Source organism: Biomphalaria glabrata, chromosome 12 (assembly GCF_947242115.1).
Source record: "Biomphalaria glabrata chromosome 12, xgBioGlab47.1, whole genome shotgun sequence".
Lineage (NCBI taxonomy): Eukaryota > Metazoa > Mollusca > Gastropoda > Planorbidae > Biomphalaria > Biomphalaria glabrata.
Window position 1 is genome coordinate 15,649,046 of NC_074722.1, and position 26,328 is coordinate 15,675,373.

The following is a 26,328-nucleotide window of genomic DNA, read 5'->3' on the forward strand; positions in this document are numbered from 1 at the left end:
ACACAGACAGGCCTGCACTCTCTTCAATGTCTCCACACACTCACAGCTCTAGTCTACTCTCATGGATACTTACACAGACAGGCCTGTACTCTCTTCAATGTCTCCACACACTCACAGCTCTAGTCTACTCTCATGGATACTTACACAGACAGGCCTGTACTCTCTTCAATGTCTCCACACACTCACAGCTCTAGTCTACTCTCATGGATACTTACACAGACAGGCCTGCACTCTCTTCAATGTCTCCACACACTCACAGCTCTAGTCTACTCTCATGGATACTTACACAGACAGGCCTGTACTCTCTTCAATGTCTCCACACACTCACAGCTCCAGTCTACTCTCATGGATACTTACACAGACAGGCCTGCACTCTCTTCAATGCCTCCGCACACTCACAGCTCTAGTCTACTCTCATGGATACTTACACAGACAGGCCTGTACTCTCTTCAATGTCTCCACACATTCACAGCTCTAGTCTACTCTCATGGATACTTACACAGACAGGCCTGTACTCTCTTCAATGTCTCCACACATTCACAGCTCTAGTCTACTCTCATGGATACTTACACAGACAGGCCTGTACTCTCTTCAATGTCTCCACACACTCACAGCTCCAGTCTACTCTCATGGATACTTACACAGACAGGCCTGTACTCTCTTCAATGTCTCCACACACTCACAGCTCTAGTCTACTCTCATGGATACTTACACAGACAGGCCTGCACTCTCTTCAATGTCTCCACACACTCACAGCTCTAGTCTACTCTCATGGATACTTACACAGACAGGCCTGTACTCTCTTCAATGTCTCCACACACTCACAGCTCTAGTCTACTCTCATGGATACTTACACAGACAGGCCTGTACTCTCTTCAATGTCTCCACACACTCACAGCTCTAGTCTACTCTCATGGATACTTACACAGACAGGCCTGCACTCTCTTCAATGTCTCCACACACTCACAGCTCTAGTCTACTCTCATGGATACTTACACAGACAGGCCTGTACTCTCTTCAATGTCTCCACACACTCACAGCTCCAGTCTACTCTCATGGATACTTACACAGACAGGCCTGCACTCTCTTCAATGCCTCCGCACACTCACAGCTCTAGTCTACTCTCATGGATACTTACACAGACAGGCCTGTACTCTCTTCAATGTCTCCACACATTCACAGCTCTAGTCTACTCTCATGGATACTTACACAGACAGGCCTGTACTCTCTTCAATGTCTCCACACATTCACAGCTCTAGTCTACTCTCATGGATACTTACACAGACAGGCCTGTACTCTCTTCAATGTCTCCACACACTCACAGCTCCAGTCTACTCTCATGGATACTTACACAGACAGGCCTGTACTCTCTTCAATGTCTCCACACACTCACAGCTCCAGTCTACGCTCATGGATACTTACACAGACAGGCCTGTACTCTCTTCAATGTCTCCACACATTCATAGCTCCAGTCTACTCTCATGGATACTTACACAGACAGGCCTGTACTCTCTTCAATGTCTCCACACACTCACAGCTCCAATCTACTCTCATGGATACTTACATAGACAAGCCTGCACTCTCTTAAATGTCTCCACACACTCACAGCTCCAGTCTACTCTCATGGATGCTTACACAGACAGGCCTGTACTCTCTTCAATGTCTCCACACATTCACAGCTCTAGTCTACTCTCATGGATACTTACACAGACAGGCCTGCACTCTCTTCAATGCCTCCGCACACTCACAGCTCCAGTCTACGCTCATGGATACTTACACAGACAGGCCTGTACTCTCTTCAATGTCTCCACACATTCACAGCTCTAGTCTACTCTCATGGATACTTACACAGACAGGCCTGTACTCTCTTCAATGTCTCCACACACTCACAGCTCTAGTCTACTCTCATGGATACTTACACAGACAGGCCTGTACTCTCTTCAATGTCTCCACACACTCACAGCTCTAGTCTACTCTCATGGATACTTACACAGACAGGCCTGTACTCTCTTCAATGTCTCCACACACTCACAGCTCTAGTCTACTCTCATGGATACTTACACAGACAGGCCTGTACTCTCTTCAATGTCTCCACACACTCACAGCTCTAGTCTACTCTCATGGATACTTACACAGACAGGCCTGCACTCTCTTCAATGTCTCCACACACTCACAGCTCTAGTCTACTCTCATGGATACTTACACAGACAGGCCTGTACTCTCTTCAATGTCTCCACACACTCACAGCTCTAGTCTACTCTCATGGATACTTACACAGACAGGCCTGCACTCTCTTCAATGTCTCCACACACTCACAGCTCTAGTCTACTCTCATGGATACTTACGCAGACAGGCCTGTACTCTCTTCAATGTCTCCACACACTCACAGCTCTAGTCTACTCTCATGGATACTTACATAGACAAGCCTGCACTCTCTTCAATGTCTCCACACACTCACAGCTCTAGTCTACGCTCATGGATACTTACACAGACAGCCCTGTACTCTCTTCAATGTCTCCACACACTCACAGCTCTAGTCTACGCTCATGGATACTTACGCAGACAGGCCTGTACTCTCTTCAATGTCTCCACACACTCACAGCTCTAGTCTACTCTCATGGATACTTACATAGACAAGCCTGTACTCTCTTCAATGTCTCCACACACTCACAGCTCTAGTCTACGCTCATGGATACTTACATAGACAGGCCTGTACTCTCTTCAATGTCTCCACACACTCACAGCTCTAGTCTACTCTCATGGATACTTACACAGACAGGCCTGTACTCTCTTCAATGTCTCCACACACTCACAGCTCCAGTCTACTCTCATGGATACTTACACAGACAGGCCTGTACTCTCTTCAATGTCTCCACACACTCACAGCTCTAGTCTACTCTCATGGATACTTACACAGACAGGCCTGCACTCTCTTTAATGTCTCCACACACTCACAGCTCCAGTCTACTCTCATGGATACTTACACAGACAGGCCTGTACTCTCTTCAATGTCTCCACACATTCACAGCTCTAGTCTACTCTCATGGATACTTACACAGACAGGCCTGTACTCTCTTCAATGTCTCCACACATTCACAGCTCTAGTCTACTCTCATGGATACTTACACAGACAGGCCTGTACTCTCTTCAATGTCTCCACACATTCACAGCTCTAGTCTACTCTCATGGATACTTACATAGACAGGCCTGTACTCTCTTCAATGTCTCCACACATTCACAGCTCTAGTCTACGCTCATGGATACATACACAGACAGGCCTGTACTCTCTTTAATGTCTCTACACACTCACAGCTCTAGTCTACGCTCATGGATACTTACACAGACAGGCCTGTACTCTCTTCAATGTCTCCACACACTCACAGCTCTAGTCTACTCTCATGGATACTTACACAGACAGGCCTGCACTCTCTTCAATGTCTCCACACACTCACAGCTCCAGTCTACGCTCATGGATACTTACACAGACAGGCCTGCACTCTCTTCAATGTCTCCACACATTCACAGCTCCAGTCTACTCTCATGGATACTTACACAGACAGGCCTGCACTCTCTTCAATGCCTCCACACATTCACAGCTCCAGTCTACGCTCATGGATACTTACACAGACAGGCCTGTACTCTCTTCAATGTCTCCACACACTCACAGCTCCAGTCTACTCTCATGGATACTTACACAGACAGGCCTGCACTCTCTTCAATGTCTCCAGACACTCACAGCTCCAGTCTACTCTCATGGATACTTACATAGACAGGCCTGCACTCTCTTCAATGTCTCCACACACTCACAGCTCCAGTCTACTCTCATGGATACTTACACAGACAGGCCTGCACTCTCTTCAATGTCTCCACACATTCACAGCTCTAGTCTACTCTCATGGATACTTACACAGACAGGCCTGCACTCTCTTCAATGTCTCCACACACTCACAGCTCCAGTCTACTCTCATGGATACTTACATAGACAGGCCTGTACTCTCTTCAATGTCTCCACACACTCACAGCTCCAGTCTACTCTCATGGATACTTACACAGACAGGCCTGCACTCTCTTCAATGTCTCCACACACTTACAGCTCCAGTCTACTCTCATGGATACTTACACAGACAGGCCTGCACTCTCTTCAATGCCTCCGCACACTCACAGCTCCAGTCTACTCTCATGGATACTTACACAGACAGGCCTGCACTCTCTTCAATGCCTCCGCACACTCACAGCTCCAGTCTACTCTCATGGATACTTACACAGACAGGCCTGTACTCTCTTCAATGTCTCCGCACACTTACAGCTCCAGTCTACTCTCATGGATACTTACACAGACAGGCCTGCACTCTCTTTAATGCCTCCGCACACTCACAGCTCCAGTCTACTCTCATGGATACTTACACAGACAGGCCTGCACTCTCTTCAATGCCTCCGCACACTCACAGCTCCAGTCTACTCTCATGGATACTTACACAGACAAGCCTGCACTCTCTTCAATGTCTCCACACACTCACAGCTCCAGTCTACTCTTGTGGATACTTACACAGACAGGCCTGCACTCTCTTCAATGTCTCCACACACTCACAGCTCCAGTCTACTCTCATGGATACTTACACAGACAGGCCTGCACTCTCTTCAATGCCTCCGCACACTCACAGCTCCAGTCTACTCTCATGGATTTTCCACGACGTAATAATTCCGTAAAAGGAAAACTAAATCCGCGTGTTTTGGTATAAACCTACTGTAGTAGTTAATTAACCCAATCAAACCACGAAGTTCCTTTTTTGTAGTTGGAGTCTTAAATTCCAAAATCTTTTTCACATTACTATGATCAGGTTTGACAACTTCCTGTCTGACACTATAACCTAGAAATGTTACATTAGTAAAGCCCACCTCCAATTTGGCGGGTTTTAATGTAAATCCATTCTTTCTTAAAGCACTAAATACATTACGAAAACTTTCAATGTGCCTTTCCCAGTCCTCAATGAAAATACAAATGTCATCGAAATAAAACAATACATTTTCTAACCCTCTTAACATGCGCTTAACAATCTTGTTAAAGTGATTAGGAGCACCGCTTAATCCAAAGGGTAAATAATGGAACATATAATGTTCTCCCAAAACTCTAAATGCTGTAAATGGTTTGCTTGTTTCACAAATTGGAATTTGCCAGTAACCCTTAGTCAGATCCAGTAACGTAAAATACTTAGCTTTAAATCGCATGTTGAACAAATCTTCTTGTTCGGGAATTACCTCAGCGGGTATTTCAGTAACATTATTTAATTTTCTAAAAATCAATACACGGTCGCAAAGTTCCGTCTTTCTTTTTTTATTATAAACTACGGGCGCTGCATAGGGAGAGTCTGTTGGCCCTATAATTCCCAAATCCAACTGCTGTCAATCTCTTGCTTAACTTTATCTCTCAAGTGAATAGGCACCGCATATGGTTTTAAAGTCACAGGTTTCGTATCAACCAATTTAATTTTAAACTTTTCGACCTTGGCTCTACCAGGAATATCAGATATTATGTCTTTAAATTCACTCAAAATGTCATCAACTTGCTTCTTTTGTATAGCATTCAAATCGGGATTAATTTTGACCTGCGTCAACACATTCCCGCCACTCATCTCTTCCGACCTAATCTCTAGCGTTGGGATGTTGGCCATTACATCTTCATCTTCATTCTCCCCATCCTGCTCATCTTCTTCTTCCCCCACAACTGAAACCATGGTAGCTGATAAAAGTTCATTTTTATCTTCAGTTTCAACGTTTGAATTGCTTACTTCCTTTACCCTACAGTGATATTTCATGAGTCTGTTTATGTGATACACCTTTATCTTATTTTCTTTCTCAACCACGTCATTGAACTTTGATATTTTATTCACAACCTTATACGGGCCTTGCCAAAAACACGGACAGCTTATTGTCTCTGTGTGGCTTGAGGACTAAAACACAGTCACCCTCATTCATGTCTCGTCTAGACGAATATTTGTCATATTGCATCTTGTACTTCTTTTTGTTAGCATCGCTGTTAGATTTAGCAATAGAAGTCACCTCTGATAATCTTTTTTTTAAGTCCACTAAATAAGTGAACACATTCTTATATTCAGTTTCTTCTTCAGCATTTACAAATACTTGCTTCAAAATAGCCAGTTGGCCTCTCATTTGTCTCCCATAGACAAGCTCAAATGGCGATTACCCCGTTCTCTCATTAGGTTTCCGGTCCCAATCATGAGGGCTATTCTGACATACTTTCCTTAAAAAGGATTTTAAAGTAGAATTGAGCCTTTCTATCATACCATTAGAGCTGGGGTGGTATATAGTGGAGTGCACGGGTTTAACTGAGAAAAACTCGCACACCTGTTTGTACAATTCGGAGGTAAACTGGGGGCCTTGATCACTTAATATTTCTATAGGTAGCCCTATTCTACAAAAAATATTAGTTAGCGCCTCAATAACTGTTTCCGTGTTTATATTTCTCAGTGGTATCGCTTCTGGCCATCCACCACTGTCAAAATAAACCTATTCTTATTGTCAGTTATCCCCAATGGCCCAATAATATCTGTAGCAACTTTGTAAAACGGAGTGGTAACAACATTCATTTGGCCAAGCTCCACTCTGTCACAACGACGCGGCACTTTAGCTTTCTGACATACATCACACGACCTCACAAACTCTTTTATATCTCCATCTAAACCTTGCCAGAAAAAATATTTGTAGATTTTACTTTTAGTCTTTCTTAACAATAAATGCCCCGCTAACATACTTTCATGAGCAGTTTTCAACACAATTTCTCTCTTTGCTGAAGGTACAACTAACTGTCTTTCTTCCTCACCAAACTTTCCCTTAAACAATCTGTACAATAGTCTATCAAACACTTTATATTCCACACATCCATTCTTTTTATTATCTACACAATTGTCCACATGTCGCTCCCATAGATCTTTTAAAGACGGATCACTCAGTTGTTCACGTAAAAAATCATCACTCGTACCTAAAACATCACGACAATCTTTCAATATTCCACACTCATTTACAGGGCCACTATCATTCTCTCTATCTTTCGTTGACCTAGTTACTGCTGCGCAATCAAACTCCCGACTCACATTAATATCAACATTCCCAAGAATCAAACCTGCAACAGGATCTTTAAAACAAGCAACCACATATCTCCCAATAATGTAATCCGACTCAATACTTACACACGCCAATGGGTAATCCATGACTGTCCCATCGACAAGCTTTAATTTATAAGTACCAGGAATCATATCTTTCTCACCAACTAATGAACTTCTAATTCCTATAACACTCGAACCAGAATCTTTCAAAACAGACACACTTATCCCATTTACTCTCCCCTTTTCAAACTTCAGCTTACCCACAGACTTATCACGTAATGACTTATCAACATATGAAAAAGTTTCTCTCTTACATGGGAAGAAATACTCATCTCCTTTCCCTAAAGTACAATTTCCACAATTTTGAACATTACGAGGACCACTCAGTCACCTATACCTTACTGGTGGACCTTGATCTCTATTTGTGAAACTGGTTCTATTTTGGTACACCCCATTGCCCCCAGTTCTACTGCTCCTGTAATTAGGTGTAACATAACTTTGTCTCACAAAACTGTTACCTCGGATTCTACGACCACTACCATCAAACTGTCTCTGATAACGCCCTGTTGAAACATTTCTACTGGGTCCTTGCTGATTAGAAAACGTCGCGGATGATGTCCTAGGTCTATCATCAACATCAGGAACAGAATTAATCACGGAAGAACGCTGAGGACATTCTGCCGATTTGTGGCCACTCCTATTACAATTAAAGCAAATAACCACGTTTCTTTCAGCAACTGAATTTTTATTCATCCCATGCTCCTCACACGCTGCCGCAACATAAACACTGTCTTCCTTAGCAAGCGACACACCCACACTAGCGACCTTAAAACCTTCAATAACATCAATCATATCATCAACTGTGCCTTTCTTACTTATTATCAGTTGCTTGTACACAACTAGACACATTCTCAAGTAATCTATCTTTTACCAGCAACTCTTTCACTTCTTCCACAGTCTTGCCTACTTCAGCCATTTTCAACCAATTGTCCAACGCATTTCGCAGCTCGGTGACAAAACCTCTAAAATCGTTCTGGCGTGGTTTCACCCGGTGGAACCTCTTGCGGCAGGTTTCCGCGTTTATATCCGCATGTCGCAGTAACACAGCCCTCACTTCCTCATAATTTTCATTCAAAAACAGACTGTCCCGCAGCATACAGTTTCTTAGAAAGGTAGTTAGTTTATAGGACAAGAGCATTGACCATTCCTTTCTATCGATCTTGCATCTTGTCGCGACGGCCTCAAAGTGTGTTAAATATGCCATCAGGTTATCGTCTTCCTTCATTCCCTGGAAGCTCTTGTCAAGTTTATCTAAAACATTTCTAGGCCGCACCTCTGCCTGTGTTGCCGTCCCAGCCGCTGTTGCTGACTTTTCCTTCATTCTTTCTAGTTCCATCTCCTTTTTCTTAGCTTTTTTATAGTCTTCTTTCTGCTCAGCCACATACCTCTCTAACCTTTCACCTTCGTACCCCAAAGAACGACCATCACTTATAAACTGGGCAGTAATTGTCAGCCTAGTTTCCATGGTAATTATAAATGTACACTACTTGGCGGTATTATATTTAAATTATATACAATATGGGAACAAAAAAAAATTCTACTAATTGTACAAGAGATCAACTAAAGCCTAGAGCCTGCGGTTAAATGGCAAAGAAAGAAACCTATCTGTGCAGTATCCCACGTCGGAGGAAAGTGCCTCACTCAGGCCACAGCGTCGAAATATAGTTGCCACAGGACAATCCAACACAATACCAGTAGCCTCAGTTATGATGACAACTGATGGAGTAATGACATTGCATTGGAAACATTCTCAGTTTTCATGTTGGTGGGTTCAAATCAGTAATCCTACATCTGAGATGAATAGCGCTGTGGTTTCCAGATCAGGCAGTTCTATGTATAATTTTTCTTGTTCGGACGTTTTGTTAAAGCATGTAGCTTTGAAGGACATGGTCAGCATTCTCTGGTGATGCTCCACAAGGGCAAGTTAGGTTAGTCCCGACTTTTAGTTTTCGGAACAATTGTTGCCTCATTCTGTTGTGTCTAGTTCTGAATGGAAAAAGTATGCGTTGGTCATGTCCTTTTCTTGTGATAGGAATGTGAGCTGGTCCAATTCTCATTTATTGTACCTCTCTATCATTTTCATCATTTCTCCTGGGCAGAGAGGGATATTCATCAAAATTGTGATGTTTTATAACTATTGCTCTTAGTTCTACTTTTCTAAGTACTTACTGTTCGATTTGTTCTGTTTGTATTTGTCAAGAAAAGTGAATAGGCCCACGGGTAACACGTTGAGCACTACTGGCATAGGACATAATATTAATTACGGCAGTGAAAATTTGATGACCAATACTGTTAAAGAAGTATTGCAGTCCTCAAGCTAAACTGGAGCCATCGTGTAAGATCTGACAAGCCTTATATATAACGCATACATTTAAAGAGGAGTTTGGTTAGTGCATGTCAATAGGAAGATCTGCTTTGAAAACCTTCTTGGCTATTTGTATCACCTATTAAAAGATCGTTGGGCTATTCTACTAAAGATAGGTCGATGGATCAATTGAAAAGGTCAGTTGCACTTTGCTAACTTTAGAGATAACAAGAAACGACTAGCTAGGATGATCATCACAATTAGCAATGACTTTTCACAGGGCACAGTTGTACAATACTGTGAAAAAAATAAGACAGCCAAGATCAAGAAGTGGATATCAGAGAGACATGCACGAAACTGGTATTCAGAACACTTGTGGCGACCCAATGGGGGCAGATGATCATAAGTTAAATGAAGTGAAGCCGCCCCTGACTACTATTCTTTTTTATGTTTACTAATGTTGACTTTCCGGCGAGAAAATATTCTCATCTAGTTCACCAAAAAAGCTGCGCAGACATGGCACGTTCGAACTCAGAACGTTAGACAAAGATTAGAACGTGACTAAATGGCTGCACAGTGCAGCAATCCTCTGGCTATTTTCACTTCTCAGGTCTGCCACCTTGGCTTGCTGTTCTTCTAAGTCGACTTGTCAATAAGCGAGAAAATAAACACATCCAATCAGTATTATGTCTGGTCTTACTTGGCCCAACGTTGTATGATCAAGCTGTATAGTATGAACTAAATAGCTACTTAAATCTATAGTCAATTAACGTTTTTATTTTAATTTAGACATAAATCTTTTTTTTAACATTATCTTCTTTTATTTTTATCTAAACAAATGCATTTAAAAGTATTTTGTAAAGATTAGTTGTTGTTTTTTTTTTCCACTCTTCAGTTTTCTTTCTGTTTTTTTTTTAACTCTTAGAAGTTTGATGAATTTTCACCATAGACAAAGAAAAGAACAAGTGATAGCGTCTACAATTGAGAACTATCCCTCTTTGGTTCATACAAGAAAAAAATAACTTCTAAAAAGTCAACAAAGTAGGCAGGTTAACATTTCAATACGTTTCAGCCACGACCATCACCTTTGGCTGACCCAGCTTAACCCTGTTCTTTATGTTAGTCTTTATTGTCTATGTTTGTGTATGTGTGTGTGTGTGTATGTTTAATAGTATAGTTTATACGTTCATTTAACGTAACAAGATCAGAGTTAAAGACCGACCAAATCCTGAAACTTGTTTCATTACTCCGACTTATCTGCCTGATTGCCTATTTCCTGTCAAATTACGCGTTACACAGTCCGACACGATGTGACCTTCAGTTAGACTATCCCATAATCTATTGAAGTCTATGTTTTAGTGTTACACTTAGAATCTTGTCAAAAGTTTGCTTGTCTGGAATTGGTTACAAGAGCAAGGGTCTCATTTGTTTATGCACTTATTTCATAGTCAATTTTGGCAAGGGTAATCTGTACAGTTACATGATAAAACAACATTTTCTCTTTTAATAAAAAGTAGTTAAAAAAATAACGGCACATAAAAAAAAAAGTCTTGTTTGCATTCTCTTTTTAAAAATCTTATCAGTCAGAAATATTATGAGAGAAACCTGTTTGGTTTTCACTTATTTTAGCTTTCATTGTATTTATTCTTTAAATTGTGCTTTGAATATTGTTACAGGAAAAGATAATAAGAATAATGACCTTATTTTTTTTTAGGTCCAAAGATAACAATCAAGTACGCATGTAATTTGGACAGGTAAAGAAGTTCGACAACTGTTGTCTGCCAGTAGCTGGACAGTATTTAAATAAGCAAAGTGACTTCCCTCCCTTACTTAGTTTCTTTGACCAGGTGGAAGTTGGAGATACAAGGTAAAACAGAAAATCTTTATATTTATTCATGTGATAGGATCAACACTTTTCCAATCTTAAACATACTCGGAAACTAAATTAGCTAAAATTATATCGGAAATACCAGCTGCTGGAGCTATTACAGAATATGTGACTTCGATTGTGCTCTGAAAATTAATTATCAAATATAAAGTTTAGGCCTTAAATAGAATTACACTAGATCTAAATAATTGTTCATCTTTCCAAGTCTGTGTGGGCTAATGGAATGATTATAATCATTACTATTAATAATTATAATAATATTAATAACTATAACCTGATCACCAGATAAAATTAATTAAAATTAAATATTATGTGCTCACAAATTATGCTCGTCAAATAAGTTCATTATTCTTTGCATCCTACAAATTAATATTTTATTTCGTAAAGGTGCGGATATATTTTTTTATATTTGTGTACACTTTGTTTTTTTTATGCATTGAATTTTAAAAGCTGAGACACTGAGAACTTTTAATGGCAGTGCAGAAGTTAATGAACATAACTAATTCAATTCAGAATAGGTCATTTTAAGATTTTAATTGATAAAATAATTAAATTTAATGCTAGCCTGTTGACAGACGGACTTCTTAGATATTATTATTTCTTCTCAAGACCTCACATTTATTTCTGTTTACTGACGTCATCAAATACATAAAAACATTCAATTATATTCCCGATCTATTATTTTTTAATTTATTTATTTTGACAATTTTTATTAGGTAGCCATTTTATCATTCCTGAAAAGCTTTTGTTAAAATTTTCTATCTATCTATCTCTATCTATATTTGTGTCATTGGTCAATAGTTTTAAATATCAATACATTAATACATGACAGTCCCTTCAATTTAAATTGCATACATTTACTAATTTTTACAACGCTTATATCAACTCACTCGGTCTGTCTGTCTGACCAAAAGTTTCTCCGGCACCCAATCTCGGATCAAGCTGAAAATTTGCACAATTATTTCTTGTACCTCACAACACAAGAATCAAATAAATTAGCCAATAAGTTAATTAACAATTAGTAATACATTATTTTGTTTGGTATCTCAAATAAGGGAAATAATGTGTACTTGACTGAAGTGATGGTATAAGCTGAATTACTCCCCTATATATATTGAAATTGCGCTAAACAAAAACAATAGGTAAAAAAAATATTTCTAATCACACAGATTTATTATTGTTAGTCTACATCTAATGCAAATTTAATAACATGACTATAGCAAACTAATTAATACACTTAATATAAGCTTTGTTTTTTTTTTTTTTGTAATTTTTTTTTACTTTGCTTGTTATTTGGTAACATAATTATGTAACATATTTTTAAACAATTATGACAGGGATCTACTTCCTCAGGTCCCCCTCCCACCCCCCACCCCCGGTAGTGTCGAATTTAAATAACACTTGTATGAGCACAACTCTCACTTTGGAGCTGCAATGTTTAAATGTTTCTACAAAAACTGCAAATATTAATACCATTTACCAATAACATTTGAGTGTTATTTATTTTTTTTTCCTGCGTGATATTTTTGTTTGTTACAAAATCAAGCTGTATAGCATAACATTTTTGGATACTTAATAAAAAAAATGCCCTTAAAAAAGAAGAAAAGTCTGAACACTAGCTCTGCACAATCCCAGTCAAAGATTAATGCTTAATAAACATTACATTTTTTGTTCAGTAAAATGTCGAATTCTAAACGCCGCAATAGCTCATTACCACTACCACTTCCAAAGTTCAAGGCCAGTCTTATCTCAATGTGCACTCAATGATACAACAGTGAGTCTTTCATTTTATTCCGAATATTTCTCGCGTAGACTTTAAAGGAATTCCTTTTTTATAGAAGCGAAGTGGCTCCCGAATTAATTTTGTCTAACGGGTTTGTTTTTTTTTACCTGCAACCTCCATGAGTAAAGGCCTCCTCCTCTTTTCCATGTTAAAATAAAGGACCCAAGATTGATAGGTTGAGAAACGCTGAGTTTGTCATAAACCTCTAACCCAAAATGTTAGTGACTGGAACAAGACGCACGCGCTATAAATATGTCAAAACAATTTTAATAACCCCTTTGGCAAAGTCTTAAACCAGACAAGGGAAACAACTGAATCAATGATTCCGATAGGGGCGCAGTAAAGTTACCATACGATTGCCTCCTACATGGTCCTATAACAATCGAACTCATTTTCCATATTAAAATATTATACTTACAGCTGCATACTGGCAGTGTGGCATTTGAGTACCCCGTTGGCCATTGCAGCCGTTGCCAAATGACTTTAAAACAGATTCTAAGTATACTCTATATACGATGCCCCACGGCGATTTATACAGTATATAAGACCTATGTATAGTTGTAATAGTTATAGTTACATATTAAAGTGTAAACATTGGTATTTATAAGAATAGCATATAGTTGTACTTCTAACCTATAATATTGTCTCTAATTTTATGAGATGCAATCATACTGTCTCCTTGACAGTTACAATTGTACTATACGACACAAGACTACCATCAAAAATTTGGTTTATTGTTTAGTAGGTCTATGCCAGTCTATGGTAATGATTTTAACGGAAGCCAAACATTCGTAGACCTAGTTACATCCTCTCTTAGAGATTACAGACGTTCCTTCCAAAGTGAAACTAATTACGTCCTACGCATTTCATGTGTCAATCTAGTCATACATGTTAGTCAGTACTTTAATTCTGCTAAGTCGGTGGTTTTCCTGGCTGATTCAGGCAACCCATTCCATTCTCTATTGGCACTAAGGAAAAAAGAAAAAAAAATGTACGAATTTGTCCTAGCATATGGAATAAGACATTAGACACACCGACGTGTTGTTATGTGATATTATTAGGATATTATTAGGATATTATTAGGGTTAATTTCTCTATGTGAAATATATATGATAGTGTTCGTATTATTACTTAAAGCCTCTAATGTTCAACAAATATTTAAATAAATATTTTATAGTCAGACAAAGAAATCATTTGTATAGTCGATTAAAGCCTGAATGTTTTTTTTTAAGGAGGGATATGTGATAGTAAGTGTGTTTCGAGGAGCCAGTTGTGCTATTGTATGTGACTATGTATTGATAAACTGGCTGACGGAACCTTATTTGTTACTCTGCCCCAAAAGTGTTTTATATATGACTGTGTTAAGGCAGGACAGTTGACAGTACAGGGCTAATGTGTGTTATAAAATGAATGACTGTCTAGGAGTTGGTCAGTTGACAGTAAAGCTTGTTATGTTTGACTGTGTATGAGTTGGTCAGTTCACAGTAAAGTTTGTTATGTGTGACTGTGTATGATATGGTCAGTTGATAGTAATATGTGTTATGTATGACTGTGTACAAGTTGGTCAGTTGACAGTAATATGTTTTATGTGTGACTGTGTATGAGTTGGTCAGTTGACAGTAATGTTTGTTATGTGTGACTGTGTATGAGTTGGTCAGTTGACAGTAATGTGTGTTATGAATGACTGTGTAGGAGTTGGTCAGTTGACAGTAATGTGTGTTATGTGTGACTGTGTAGGAGTTGGTCAGTTCACAGTAATGTGTGACTGTGTACAAGTTGGTCAGTTCACAGTATTGTGTGTTATGTGTGACTGTGTACAAGTTGGTCAGTTCACAATACTGTGTGTTATGTGTGACTGTGTATGAGTTGGTCAGTTTACAGTAATGTGTGTTATGTATGACTGTGTAGGAGTTGGTCAGTTGACAGTAAAGCTTGTTATGTATGACTGTGTAGGAGTTGGTCAGTTGACAGTAATATGTTTTATGTGTGACTGTGTATGAGTTGGTCAGTTTACAGTAATGTGTGTTATGTATGACTGTGCAGAAGTTGGTCAGTTCACAGTAATGTGTGTTATGTGTGACTGTGTACAAGTTGGTCAGTTGACAGTAATGTGTGTTATGTGTGACTGTGTATGAGTTGGTCAGTTCACAGTAATGTGCGTTAAGTCTGACTGTGTAGGAGTTGGTCAGTTCACAGTAATGTGTGTTATGTGTGACTGTGCACAAGTTGGTCAGTTCACAGTATTGTGTGTTATGTATGACTGTGCAAGAGTTGGTCAGTAGACAGTAATGTGTGTTATGTGTGACTGTGCAAGAGTTGGTCAATTGAAAGTTTAGCGCTAATAGAAGCAGTATGTGAAATGAATAAAGTTGATTGTTGCATAATCTTTACTTGGTGTGTTCTAGATTTCCATAACAACTGTTTATCTATGAGACTCAAAGAACATCTTTCAGTTCTCCTCGCTGACACTATTCATGAACTCCACGTAGAAAACATCCACTCATAAAACATGCTGTGCTTAGAGATCAATGTTTCAAAACTCATCGTGATTCTATATCTCTTCTATACAAATTAAGTAAAACAAACAGGCTATCACGTGACAGTTTTTTTTTTCAGTTGTTTTATCAATATTATCTCGTGGCTAAATGTTGTTTGTTTACGATTGGTGAATGAGGTCCATTAGGTATTACATCCGAGTTCAATGGAGACACACGTATTTTAATTACCTAGACTCTACATTGGGTCATTAGGTCAGAATTTTGTTTGTTTGTTGTTTTTTTTTACTTACAAGAGATAGATCAAATTAAAATAAAGAAAGGAGGATTAGAACGGAGAAGGATAAGGTCACTAGTGCAACTGAATCAGAGATGTGCAGAGACTTGTATCGCTAGGAAACCGATCTTCTTGGTGCGTGCTTTTTGGGACATCTCAGTAGATTGTTTGCATCGCATTTTTTTTAAACACGAGATCTCGAGCTAATTTCTGCAGGAAACGATAACACGACGAGATGGGAAGAAACATGCATTGATTACGTCATTAGCACGTGAAATGATTAGACACTAACGTGAGAGAGGATGCATATCTCAAATAAATAATGGCATTCAGATCGGAAAAACAAGCAAAAGAAAAACAAACTTAAAAAACAAAACAAAGCTTATTTAAGGAAAAAAACCGCTAATTACTGCCATTTATCTCCAGAGTTTAGCTCCAATTGTGTTACATAAAACAAAATTAATTCATTAGGAGTAATTTATTAACTAATTGGTTAATTTTTGGATTGATTCATGTATTGACATCGACTATGAATTAATTATGCACAATTTCAACTTGATCCGAGAATGGAAGTGGAAGAAAAACTTGACAAAACGTAATTATGGGATTAAATCCATATATACATCCATATCTCTCATTAAGTAGCATTTATTTCCGTTATTTCGATACTAAACAAAATAATTAATCTCCAATAAATAATTAAATAATTCGTTACTATTTTGGTTGATTTATGTTTTGCCAGGTACTTTGAGAAAAAACATGCTCAAACTTTTGACTAGACAGACAGAGTGAGTTCATATAAGCTTGATAAAAAGACATGATCTTGTCAATAAGGACGTAATGAAGTATTAAGGAAATGCTTTAGAACATTCGTAAATAGACCAAATAGTAGTGTAAAACAAATACCTCTCCCAGGCTACATTTTCTCTACCCCCCTCCCATTTCATCCTACTTAGCCCAACCCAATTCCTACCCTTCCATTTCGCGAAGCGGCCAACCAACTAAAGTAGAAAAATAATAATTTTAAGTACATCGAGTACTGGCCACGCGCCTCGGCCATTTCGTGAAATGCCACAACTTATTTCCTACGGGCTAGGGCCGTAATATATATATAGTAGCTATGTTTGTACCCGGCTTCGCTCGGCTTTTCTTGTTCTATTTTGTTTTGTTATATGATAAAAGAAATCTATACTGTTTTAATTGTTAAAATCTATGTCAAGAACTCATGGAACTAAATCTAATAAACTCTCTTGTTGTAGGGCTTGTACTTTACATACCTCGTGATCTGGTGACCTTGTATATAGACCCCCGGCGGACAACGACTCCATTAAACGTGACAAAATATTTAGGTTACAACTGGGTTGAGGTAGTCCTGTGAATCATTGCACTCATCCTTAATCTGAAAACATTGCCATTATTAAGTGTCCTGACCAGTGCCACACAGCATTGAACAAAGCAGCGAATTTCATTTTCAGTGTTTCTTATAATTATATTTTAATTTAGACAAAAAAAATTTTTTCCACCATAGTTTTATGAAATCTTTTTTTTTTTAAAGTGTTAATTTTTGTTAATTTTTTTTAGTGTTATGTAAATAAAAAAAACAATTAAAACAAGATAGATGTACAAAATACTTTTTGTTTTACAAAGGAAGTTCCTTCCAATAGTCCTTAAACAAGTTATAGAGGACTTTTTTTGCTCTTAATAACTAATAAATGTTGGACTTCGAAAAAAAAACATTTTTTACCACGCCCCATACCCCTCCCTCGCATTTACTAGACTTTATACTATTCTAATATTAGACTTAGAAGTCGGTGCGCAAAATGTTCCTGAACATTACTTTATTAAACGCTTCAATGAATGTGTGGCCTACACGCGGAAATACCCGGTCCCGAAGACAGAGTCTGCTCAAGATAAAGATAAATATTTTTTAGTTTTTTTTTTTTTGCCAAATTTAAATTAATTTTAATCAATGACTTAAATTCCAAAGTCATTGGTTTTCCTTGCTGAATCAGGCAACCCATTCTATGCTCTACTAGAACTAGGGGAAAAGGAGCATTTGTACAAATTTGTCCTAGCATATGGAACGAGTAATGTCATTATCTTTGTGTCTGAGTATTTTGTCAGGTTTTGTTTTTGCATTTGAAGATTATGGTTCAGTGTTTTATGTATAATTGCTACTTATATTTTCAGTCTTCTATCCTGCAGGCTTTCTAAATTTAGTGATTTTACTAAAGGTGTTACTCTAGTCCGATTTGAATATTCGTTTGTTATGAATCTCACTGCTCTATTTTGTGTCTGTTCATGTTTTCTTGAAGGGTCCCAAACAGGATGCATATTGTATTATTGACCTTGCAAAGGTTAAATATTTTTGTTTTATATTCTTATTTGATTTGTAGAAATTCATTTAATAAACCCTAACGCTTTGTTTGATTTTTAAAAATAATTTAATTTTTTATAATACTTAAGTATTTTGAGTTTTTAGTCTGTTACTGGTTTACAATGAATAAGATAAGTGGTATTATATTTATTTTAGTTAGTTTTTTTTTTTTTTTTGTTACTCTTAATAATTCACGTTATTTTGGATGGAAAGACATGCTCCAATTTGATTCCCATTTCTGTAATTCATCAAATTCTTTTTGTAAAATTTCTGTATCTTGTGTTGTTTATATCGTTCTATATACTATGCAATCGTCTGCAAATAATCTGACTTTTGTTCCTGAATTAATGGAACTTTCTTTAACTGACATAGAAAAGAGCACCTGGCTGCACGCAGCTTCAGAACGAGACTGATGGAGGTCACTTACAGAGACGCGAAAAGAAAATCTAAATCGACGTATGTCTGAGCTGGATGTGGCAGAGAATATAGGTCGCAGCTGGGGCTGCGCAGCCAAGAGAAATATTGTATTTGTCTTTTAGTTTTGGTTTCGAAAACAAGCCTTATTCATCATTATGTAAATTAGAACAATCTAAATCAACTTTCAAATTTCTAGAAAACCCGTGTCCACCTAGCTTTTAGATTTTGCACAGAAGATTTTGCCGACTCCGAAACTGCAACCTGGATAGAGGCACTGTAAACATGTTCTTTTTCTTATTGTATAATTTCTTTTATTTCCTTCACAGAGCCAAAGGGGAGAGAATGTTGAGAACAGGTCTGATATGGTTGTTATCAGCCCTTGTGGTTTCCACTTTTGCCGCTGTTCAAGTGGAAATAACCGCTAAACAACCGCAAGGAATTCAATTCTCAATACCAGGTACAGGGCCTTTAAACAGCATTCGCAGATGTTATGACCGTTTCACAGGCACAATTCAATTCTGAGATAATTAATTATTTACCGAATGATTTTAGGAAGGACCCCTCCCACAATACTGATATCGGCTAGGTTAAATCAGATTCTCTTAACAGAGAGATGAGATTAATGCCTAAAATACTACAAACGGATGGGATAGATAGAGAGTACCATAATAGCATGGAAGTCTTTAAAAAATGTACAAATATATTGAATAGTGGTAAATGAATGTCATTAAACATTTAAATAAGTTCAATAAATAAGTTAAGAATGATAAAAAAGGTAAACCTATGATTTGAAGATAAAGTCAAAAACCACGGAAACATGTTTTGTATTAGTTATATTCAAAAATACTTAAACTATATAAGAGATGCATGATGCATTCATAGTAATGTTTATTTGACTTAATAAAAGAAAGCAATCCGATCATACATCCCACGCTAGTTTAAAAAATGTTTTTCTTACTTTTACGCATTGTTGGTCAACATTATTCACTAAAAGCGAATAGTCATTGCTCATTGACATAATCTCACTGGCATTATCGTTAACATAATCTCATTGTCATGTGATCGATTAATACCTCATTAGTCTTTGCCCCAGTTGGATAGTCCCAATCTCATTGCGCTCATCAGAGATGCTTTAATTTCACTGTGCCTGATTTGTTACCACTTCCTAGACATTACAATGTCAGTCTATAACTGACAGGCCATGGACACAAAGTCTTGGGCACAGACCTCCCTCCTCCCTACTTGCCATTTGACTCCCTCAAGTTAAGCCTCAACTCCTTGTCTACTCAGATCAGGGCTACTCTATGGTGGGACTGCACTACTCCATCAACAAGCCCGTGGCTGGGGTCGCAGCAGGAGACTACAACGTGGACATTCGGACAAAAACAGGTCAGTTCCAAGTGAGGCTAAAACAAGTACGTCTTAGAGCTCATAATACACCCATACAGTTAGCTATGGGTTATGTATTCAGCTTAGACATCATCATATACAGTCCTACAGTTAGCTATGGGTTATGTATTCAGCTTATACATCATCATATACAGTCCTACAGTTAGCTATGGGTTATGTATTCAGCTTAGACATCATCATATACACCCATACAGTTAGCTATGGGTTATGTATTCAGCTTAGACATCATCATATACAGTCCTACAGTTAGCTATGGGTTATGTATTCAGCTTATACATCATCATATACAGTCATACAGTTAGCTATGGGTTATGTATTCAGCTTAGACATCATCATATACAGTCATACAGTTAGCTATGGGTTATGTATTCAGCTTAGACATCATCATATACAGTCATACAGTTAGCTATGGGTTATGTATTCAGCTTAGACATCATCATATACAGTCCTACAGTTAGCTATGGGTTATGTATTCAGCTTATACATCATCATATACAGTCATACAGTTAGCTATGGGTTATGTATTCAGCTTAGACATCATCATATACAGTCATACAGTTAGCTATGGGTTATGTATTCAGCTTATACATCATCATATACAGTCATACAGTTAGCTATGGGTTATGTATTCAGCTTAGACATCATCATATACAGTCATACAGTTAGCTATGGGTTATGTATTCAGCTTAGACATCATCATATACAGTCATACAGTTAGCTATGGGTTATGTATTCAGCTTAGACATCATCATATACAGTCCTACAGTTAGCTATGGGTTATGTATTCAGCTTAGACATCATCATATACAGTCCTACAGTTAGCTATGGGTTATGTATTCAGCTTAGACATCATCATATACAGTCATACAGTTAGCTATGGGTTATGTATTCAGCTTAGACATCATCATATACAGTCATACAGTTCAGCTTATAAATCATCATATACAGTCATACAGTTAGCTTTTGGTTATGCATTAAGGGCCCGGGGGATTTTTGAATTCTTCTCCCTCACCACCACCCCCCATTGCTACGCCACTACTTTTAAGTCATCCTATACAGTCATCTCGTTGTTCCCTGGACGAGACAAACGTTTTACGCTTTTCGGATGTTCCTTCAAATCTGAAGATGATTACATCCTCGCCCAATCTCCCGCAGGGTGGCAGCGGCCAGGGTTCGAACCTGGAACTATCGAAGCCATTCAACCAGGGCCGGTCCTAGCAATAGCTGGGCCCTATGCGAAACTGATTGCGCGGGGCCTAGTCTGTGTGGGATTAAGGATAATAAGTGAAAATTAAGATTTTGTATAAGAAAAAAAATTCGACTTTACTAAGTTAAAAATTGCGATCTGTACTTTACGAACCTTGTAACCAATGGCATATTTATAAAAGTATAAATAAAGTATTGGAACTTCCGATTAGGGTATAAATTCGCATGAAAGCTGACAATGCCTTTTTTTCCATTTATCACGCGTAGGATTGGCTTTTTCCGCAATGAATGACACCCACAAATGAAAATTTTGTCTATTTTTCAGGAGATTTTAAAAAGTTTTCAGGAGATTTTTATAAATTCAGGAGATTTCCAGGAGTTTTACGTATATATTTTGCAATTTAATAATTACACCCTGAATTGGCGTGGGGTCTATGAAAGCGCGGGGCTCACTGCGATCGCATTGGTTGCAGTGGCCTAGGACCGGCCCTGCATTCAACAACCAGTGATCCACAGTCCAGAGCGCATACCACACAACCAAGAAGTCATCCATTAGATTAAAAAAAAAAGTAAATGTCATCGTTGTTGTTTTGTTTTCGATTACTTTATTGACATTAAGAAAAAGGGAAGAAGAAAGTTTGTGTAGCTGTGTGTGTGTGTGTGAAAGATACTCAGATTACCCTCCACCCTCCTCGACAAATTGCTAACTGGCCTATCCAAACTTCTACTTCGAGAGTGTAGAATGAAACCCTGGAGGCTCAGCTCCATTAGACTGGACATTTATTTTTCTACAAAGCTTATATTAACTCACTCCGTCTGTCTGTCTGGTACAAATTCTGTACCAATTTTTTCTCCCACTTCCCATTCTCGGATCAAGTTGAAATTGTGTACATTTATTCATTGTCTATGACAACATAAGAATCAATAGTAAAAAAAAAAAAAACTTTTTGATTTCATATAGAAAAATTGAGTTATTACTTGTATAATTGAGCTATATTTACATTTAGCTTATTCTTCTGTTTTGGTTTTCGATCTCGAAAAAGACGGGTGGCCATTAGAATTGTTTAGTAAAGAAATAGAATATAATTAAAAAAAAAATGATTCCTACTTTATGTTCAAATAATAAATAAAATTTAACAGTCCTATTTTCGTTGTCATTGAAAAAAAAAAAAAGAAAAAATGGCCAGTAAAAAAAAAATCGAATCTACGACATTGTCGTTAATTACGAATCTTGTCTGTAACGTTCATTGTTAGACTTTCTGAATTTCTCACTGAGATCAATCCATTGAAAACTCTTTTCCTTAGTTCATTGACTTCCTCTCCTGTTTTTTTGTCTGTTTTTTGTTTATTCAACACGCACTCACACCATTTTACATTTACACTCCGCTGCGTGCTTCCAACTTTTGAACATGAAGTGAGTGAAATATGTAGGAATTAGGTAATGCTATTACCATATGGCTGTTACCAACTCGGCCCACTCCTGTGAGAAGGTAACTCTGAAGAGATTTTGACTGTTGTTTTTTTTGTCTAGGTAACTCTGAAAGACTTTTGGCTTGTTTTTTCTAATTTCTAGGTAACAACTTCGTATACGAAGACAACAGTGTGACCTTGAAGCCGGGAGACAAGGTCAACTACTGGGTCCTGACCATCGCCAGCACCAACGGCGAGGGTGTCCAGCTATTGGACCAGTCCTTCACATATAACGGTTAGCAGATTTACCTATAAAGATCTAGATGTTTTTTTTACATGGTCACGAAAGACAAATGGATGCGCCCAGATGAACTCGATTTCTTCTTGAATCGAGGCAGAATCTGCGTGAATAATGAAGCCTCTTCTGGTGCGGCTAATTTTGCTAATTGCCGCAATTCGTAACAGGTGTTTTAGGGTAGCTTTCTTCCTCATCCTCTTGTCTAAGGGCCGCTACTAGTTACCAATTGATGTAATATCTGTTGAGTGAAGATGTGACTATGAGCGCGTGCTATATGATCTGAGTGTAAGCTTGAGTTGTACAAGACCACAACTAAAGTTAGAATACACTGGTTAACACATACATCAGCAGAAAATATTTATTACATTTAAAGCTGATATAGATCATTCCAGCCATAAGTTGCTAGTAACGAAGATGAACATAATTACAACAAGCAAACACCATGAATTATAAAGTACGTCCTCTCTCTACTGGACTTCAGAAACGACTGGCCCAAGCTTTCACTTCCTATGTAACGTTTGTTCTCGTGCTCTTGACACGTGTTACCCACCGATTGGACAGAAATAGAAACATGTTACAATGAGCTGTGACACAACCTAAAGCCCTTTGACCAGCACAGTCACTAACCGTAACCCTAACCCTTCTTGTTGACTGAATATGAGCGATTACCTCCCATATCTTTTAAATGATGTCTAAAGTCCCGATGCCCCGCTTTCTGATATCTCTGTGGTGTTGGACGTAACTTGGGTATGGCTTTTCTAAATACTGACCAACGCCTGGGCACAAAATAGTTATGACTTAAGAAAGCCGGGCATTCATCAAGGTATAATAGTTTCTAGTGTAAATGTATTACTCTATAATGTAGGTCTTAAACAAAAAACATGAACTTTGATTCCAGGCGCTGCGACAGAAGCTCCAACAGTGAAGACCACCGTCACCACCAAAGCTACCACCAAGCAGCCGGCGACCACACTGGCTAGCCTACTGCAGCCCACCAACCAGCAAGGCCTGGGAGGCGTTAACACAGGAAACCAGGTCACGACGTCACACACCAACCACGGATCGCTGGGATCGCTGGGATCACTAGGATCTCTGGGATCGCTGGGTAGCGAAACGAACACCGGCACAAATACTGGAACAAACACGAACACAGGTAACAAGAAAAGAATTAGTTCGTTCATTTACTAGAACATAGCAGCGGCTGTCAAAATGAACTAGATGATTTTTGAAGATAACTCTTGCATTAAACAAACAAACGTGATCTTTATTCAGCCATCTGTCCCCGCCCTCATATTTACGGGGCATAACTCTTCATACCATCACATACATTTAAAAGGGGGATAACACATAATAGTATTACAAGCAGAATGAAAGAAAATGTTCATACATACGGTTCATAGTGGCTAGATTCTACAGGGATTTTATTTATTTGAGGATCTTTGTTCATTGCGAATGAGTCCCCATAAACATGTGTGAAAATATCTAGACATTTGCATTACCTCCCTTTTCTTTCTTTTTTTTAAAAATCTATGTCTATATATTGTGAGACACAATAAAAGCCTGGACGATATATCTTAACGGACGTATTTATGATTTTTAACGTAAGGGATCATGAGTTGCACATGGAATAAGTTTTTGTTGTTATTGCTGTTTTCTTGTAGTTTCACTGCATTTGTAAGTAAGCAGGAGCTTGGAGGACTCGAAGACTTGAAATCTAGGCCTGTTTTAGTGAAATTTCACAGAAAGGTCACAGACTCTCAGTTTCTCACCATTTCTCTCAGTTTCTCGTAGTTTCTCACCATTTCTCTCAGTCTCACGTAGTCTCCTATAATTTCTCTCAGTCTCTCGTAGTCTCTCACAATTTCTCGCAGTCTCACGCAGTCTCTCACATTTTCTCTCAGTCTTTCATAGTTTCTCACAATTTCTCTCAGTCTCTCGTAGTCTCCTACAATTTCTCTCAGTCTCTCGTAGTCTCTCACAATTTCTCTCAGTCTCTCGTAGTTTCTCACAATTTCTCTCAGTCTCTCGTAGTCTCTCACAATTTCTCTCAGTCTCTCGTAGTTTCTCACAATTTCTCTCAGTCTCTCGAAGTCTCACACAATTTCTCTCAGTCTCTCGTAGTCTCCCACAATTTCTCCCAGCCTCTCGTAATCTCCCAAATTTTCTCTCAGCCTCTCGTAATCTCCCACAATTTCTCTCCATCCTTACGCTCAATCCTTACGGAATCTTACAATATTCCTACTATATTGTATTTGGCTGACAAACTCCGAATCATATCTAGAATCATTCCTTTTTTTTTTGCAAGAAAAAAAGTGAGAGAATACAAACATTGGATCATAATGTACTCTCTCTTCTACCCTATGCGTCCATTAGAACTTCAGAAGCTTTGGGAGTTGTCGCTGACCCAAGCGATAAAACAATAAATAATGCACTCTAGGTCTCTAAAGAATTGAACCAAAAAACAAACAAACATTTCAACCACTTCTGAAATCAAGTGAGAAAGAATTCAGTGATCAGATAAGTGAAGGACGCTAATATATCATCAATGCTTTGTATTAATATTGATATACATTTAACAAGAGTCATTTCCTAATCTTCACGTTCTGCCTTAGCCCTTGTCTACCTCGCTGTAGTTGTACTGTTACTTATGCTGTATTTGTGTTGCTTTTACTAAGAGTTCAAATCTAATGTAAGTTGACCGAAGCGTACAATCTCCAAAGTAAGACAATATAAGCGACTGACAGTTGGAATGCTTTCATCAGATCTCAAATTTTGATTTCAGGAACCCAGCCACAAAACACAGCATCTCAAGGTGGCACAACGTTGGTAGCGGCAGCAGTAGGTAAGAATGATTAGACGAGGCACTGCACTTACATTGAGCACTGCGTTCAGGTCCGGACTTACAACTTATGGGCCCAATTTTATGGATGCTTGCGAGGCCCATCTTCTCATTTTTCGTTTTACAATAAAAACTAGTTACTATTAATTAGATCATGATATCGACATTAATTTTACAAAATGTAAGATTACTAAATATGTTAACCCTTTAAGCACTATATCTTTAAAAGCCTGTGATAAGAGCCATGAGTGATAGTGATATGCTTAATGTAAATTGTGGTGCCCTTGCCAGGCGCGAGGCCCAATTAGAAGCAATCGATCAAATCGGCCTAAGCCTGGCCCTGACTGCAATGGATATAACACTTATTTCGTATTTCTTGTTTAAGGTAACTATAGTAAAGTACAAACCTTTTGAAATGTATGCTATTGCAATGTCCCTTACC

At 38.3% G+C, this 26,328-nt stretch overlaps 1 protein-coding gene and 1 pseudogene across 3 annotated transcripts in view; both read left to right on the forward strand.

The window, feature by feature from the left end:
- Positions 1–26,328, forward strand: part of LOC106054252 (beta-1,3-glucan-binding protein-like) — a 48,675-nt gene that overhangs the window by 3,053 nt on the left and 19,294 nt on the right. The window contains exons 1-7 of one of the 3 annotated variants that reach the window (XM_056005080.1): positions 10,412–10,535; positions 11,201–11,353; positions 19,050–19,180; positions 20,014–20,112; positions 22,913–23,044; positions 23,946–24,200; positions 25,830–25,889. In XM_056005080.1, the coding sequence (XP_055861055.1) occupies positions 19,066–19,180; positions 20,014–20,112; positions 22,913–23,044; positions 23,946–24,200; positions 25,830–25,889 (661 nt within the window). In that variant the 5' untranslated portion in view covers positions 10,412–10,535; positions 11,201–11,353; positions 19,050–19,065. 3 annotated transcript variants of the gene reach the window in all.
- Positions 13,162–15,663, forward strand: LOC129922131 (uncharacterized; annotated as a pseudogene).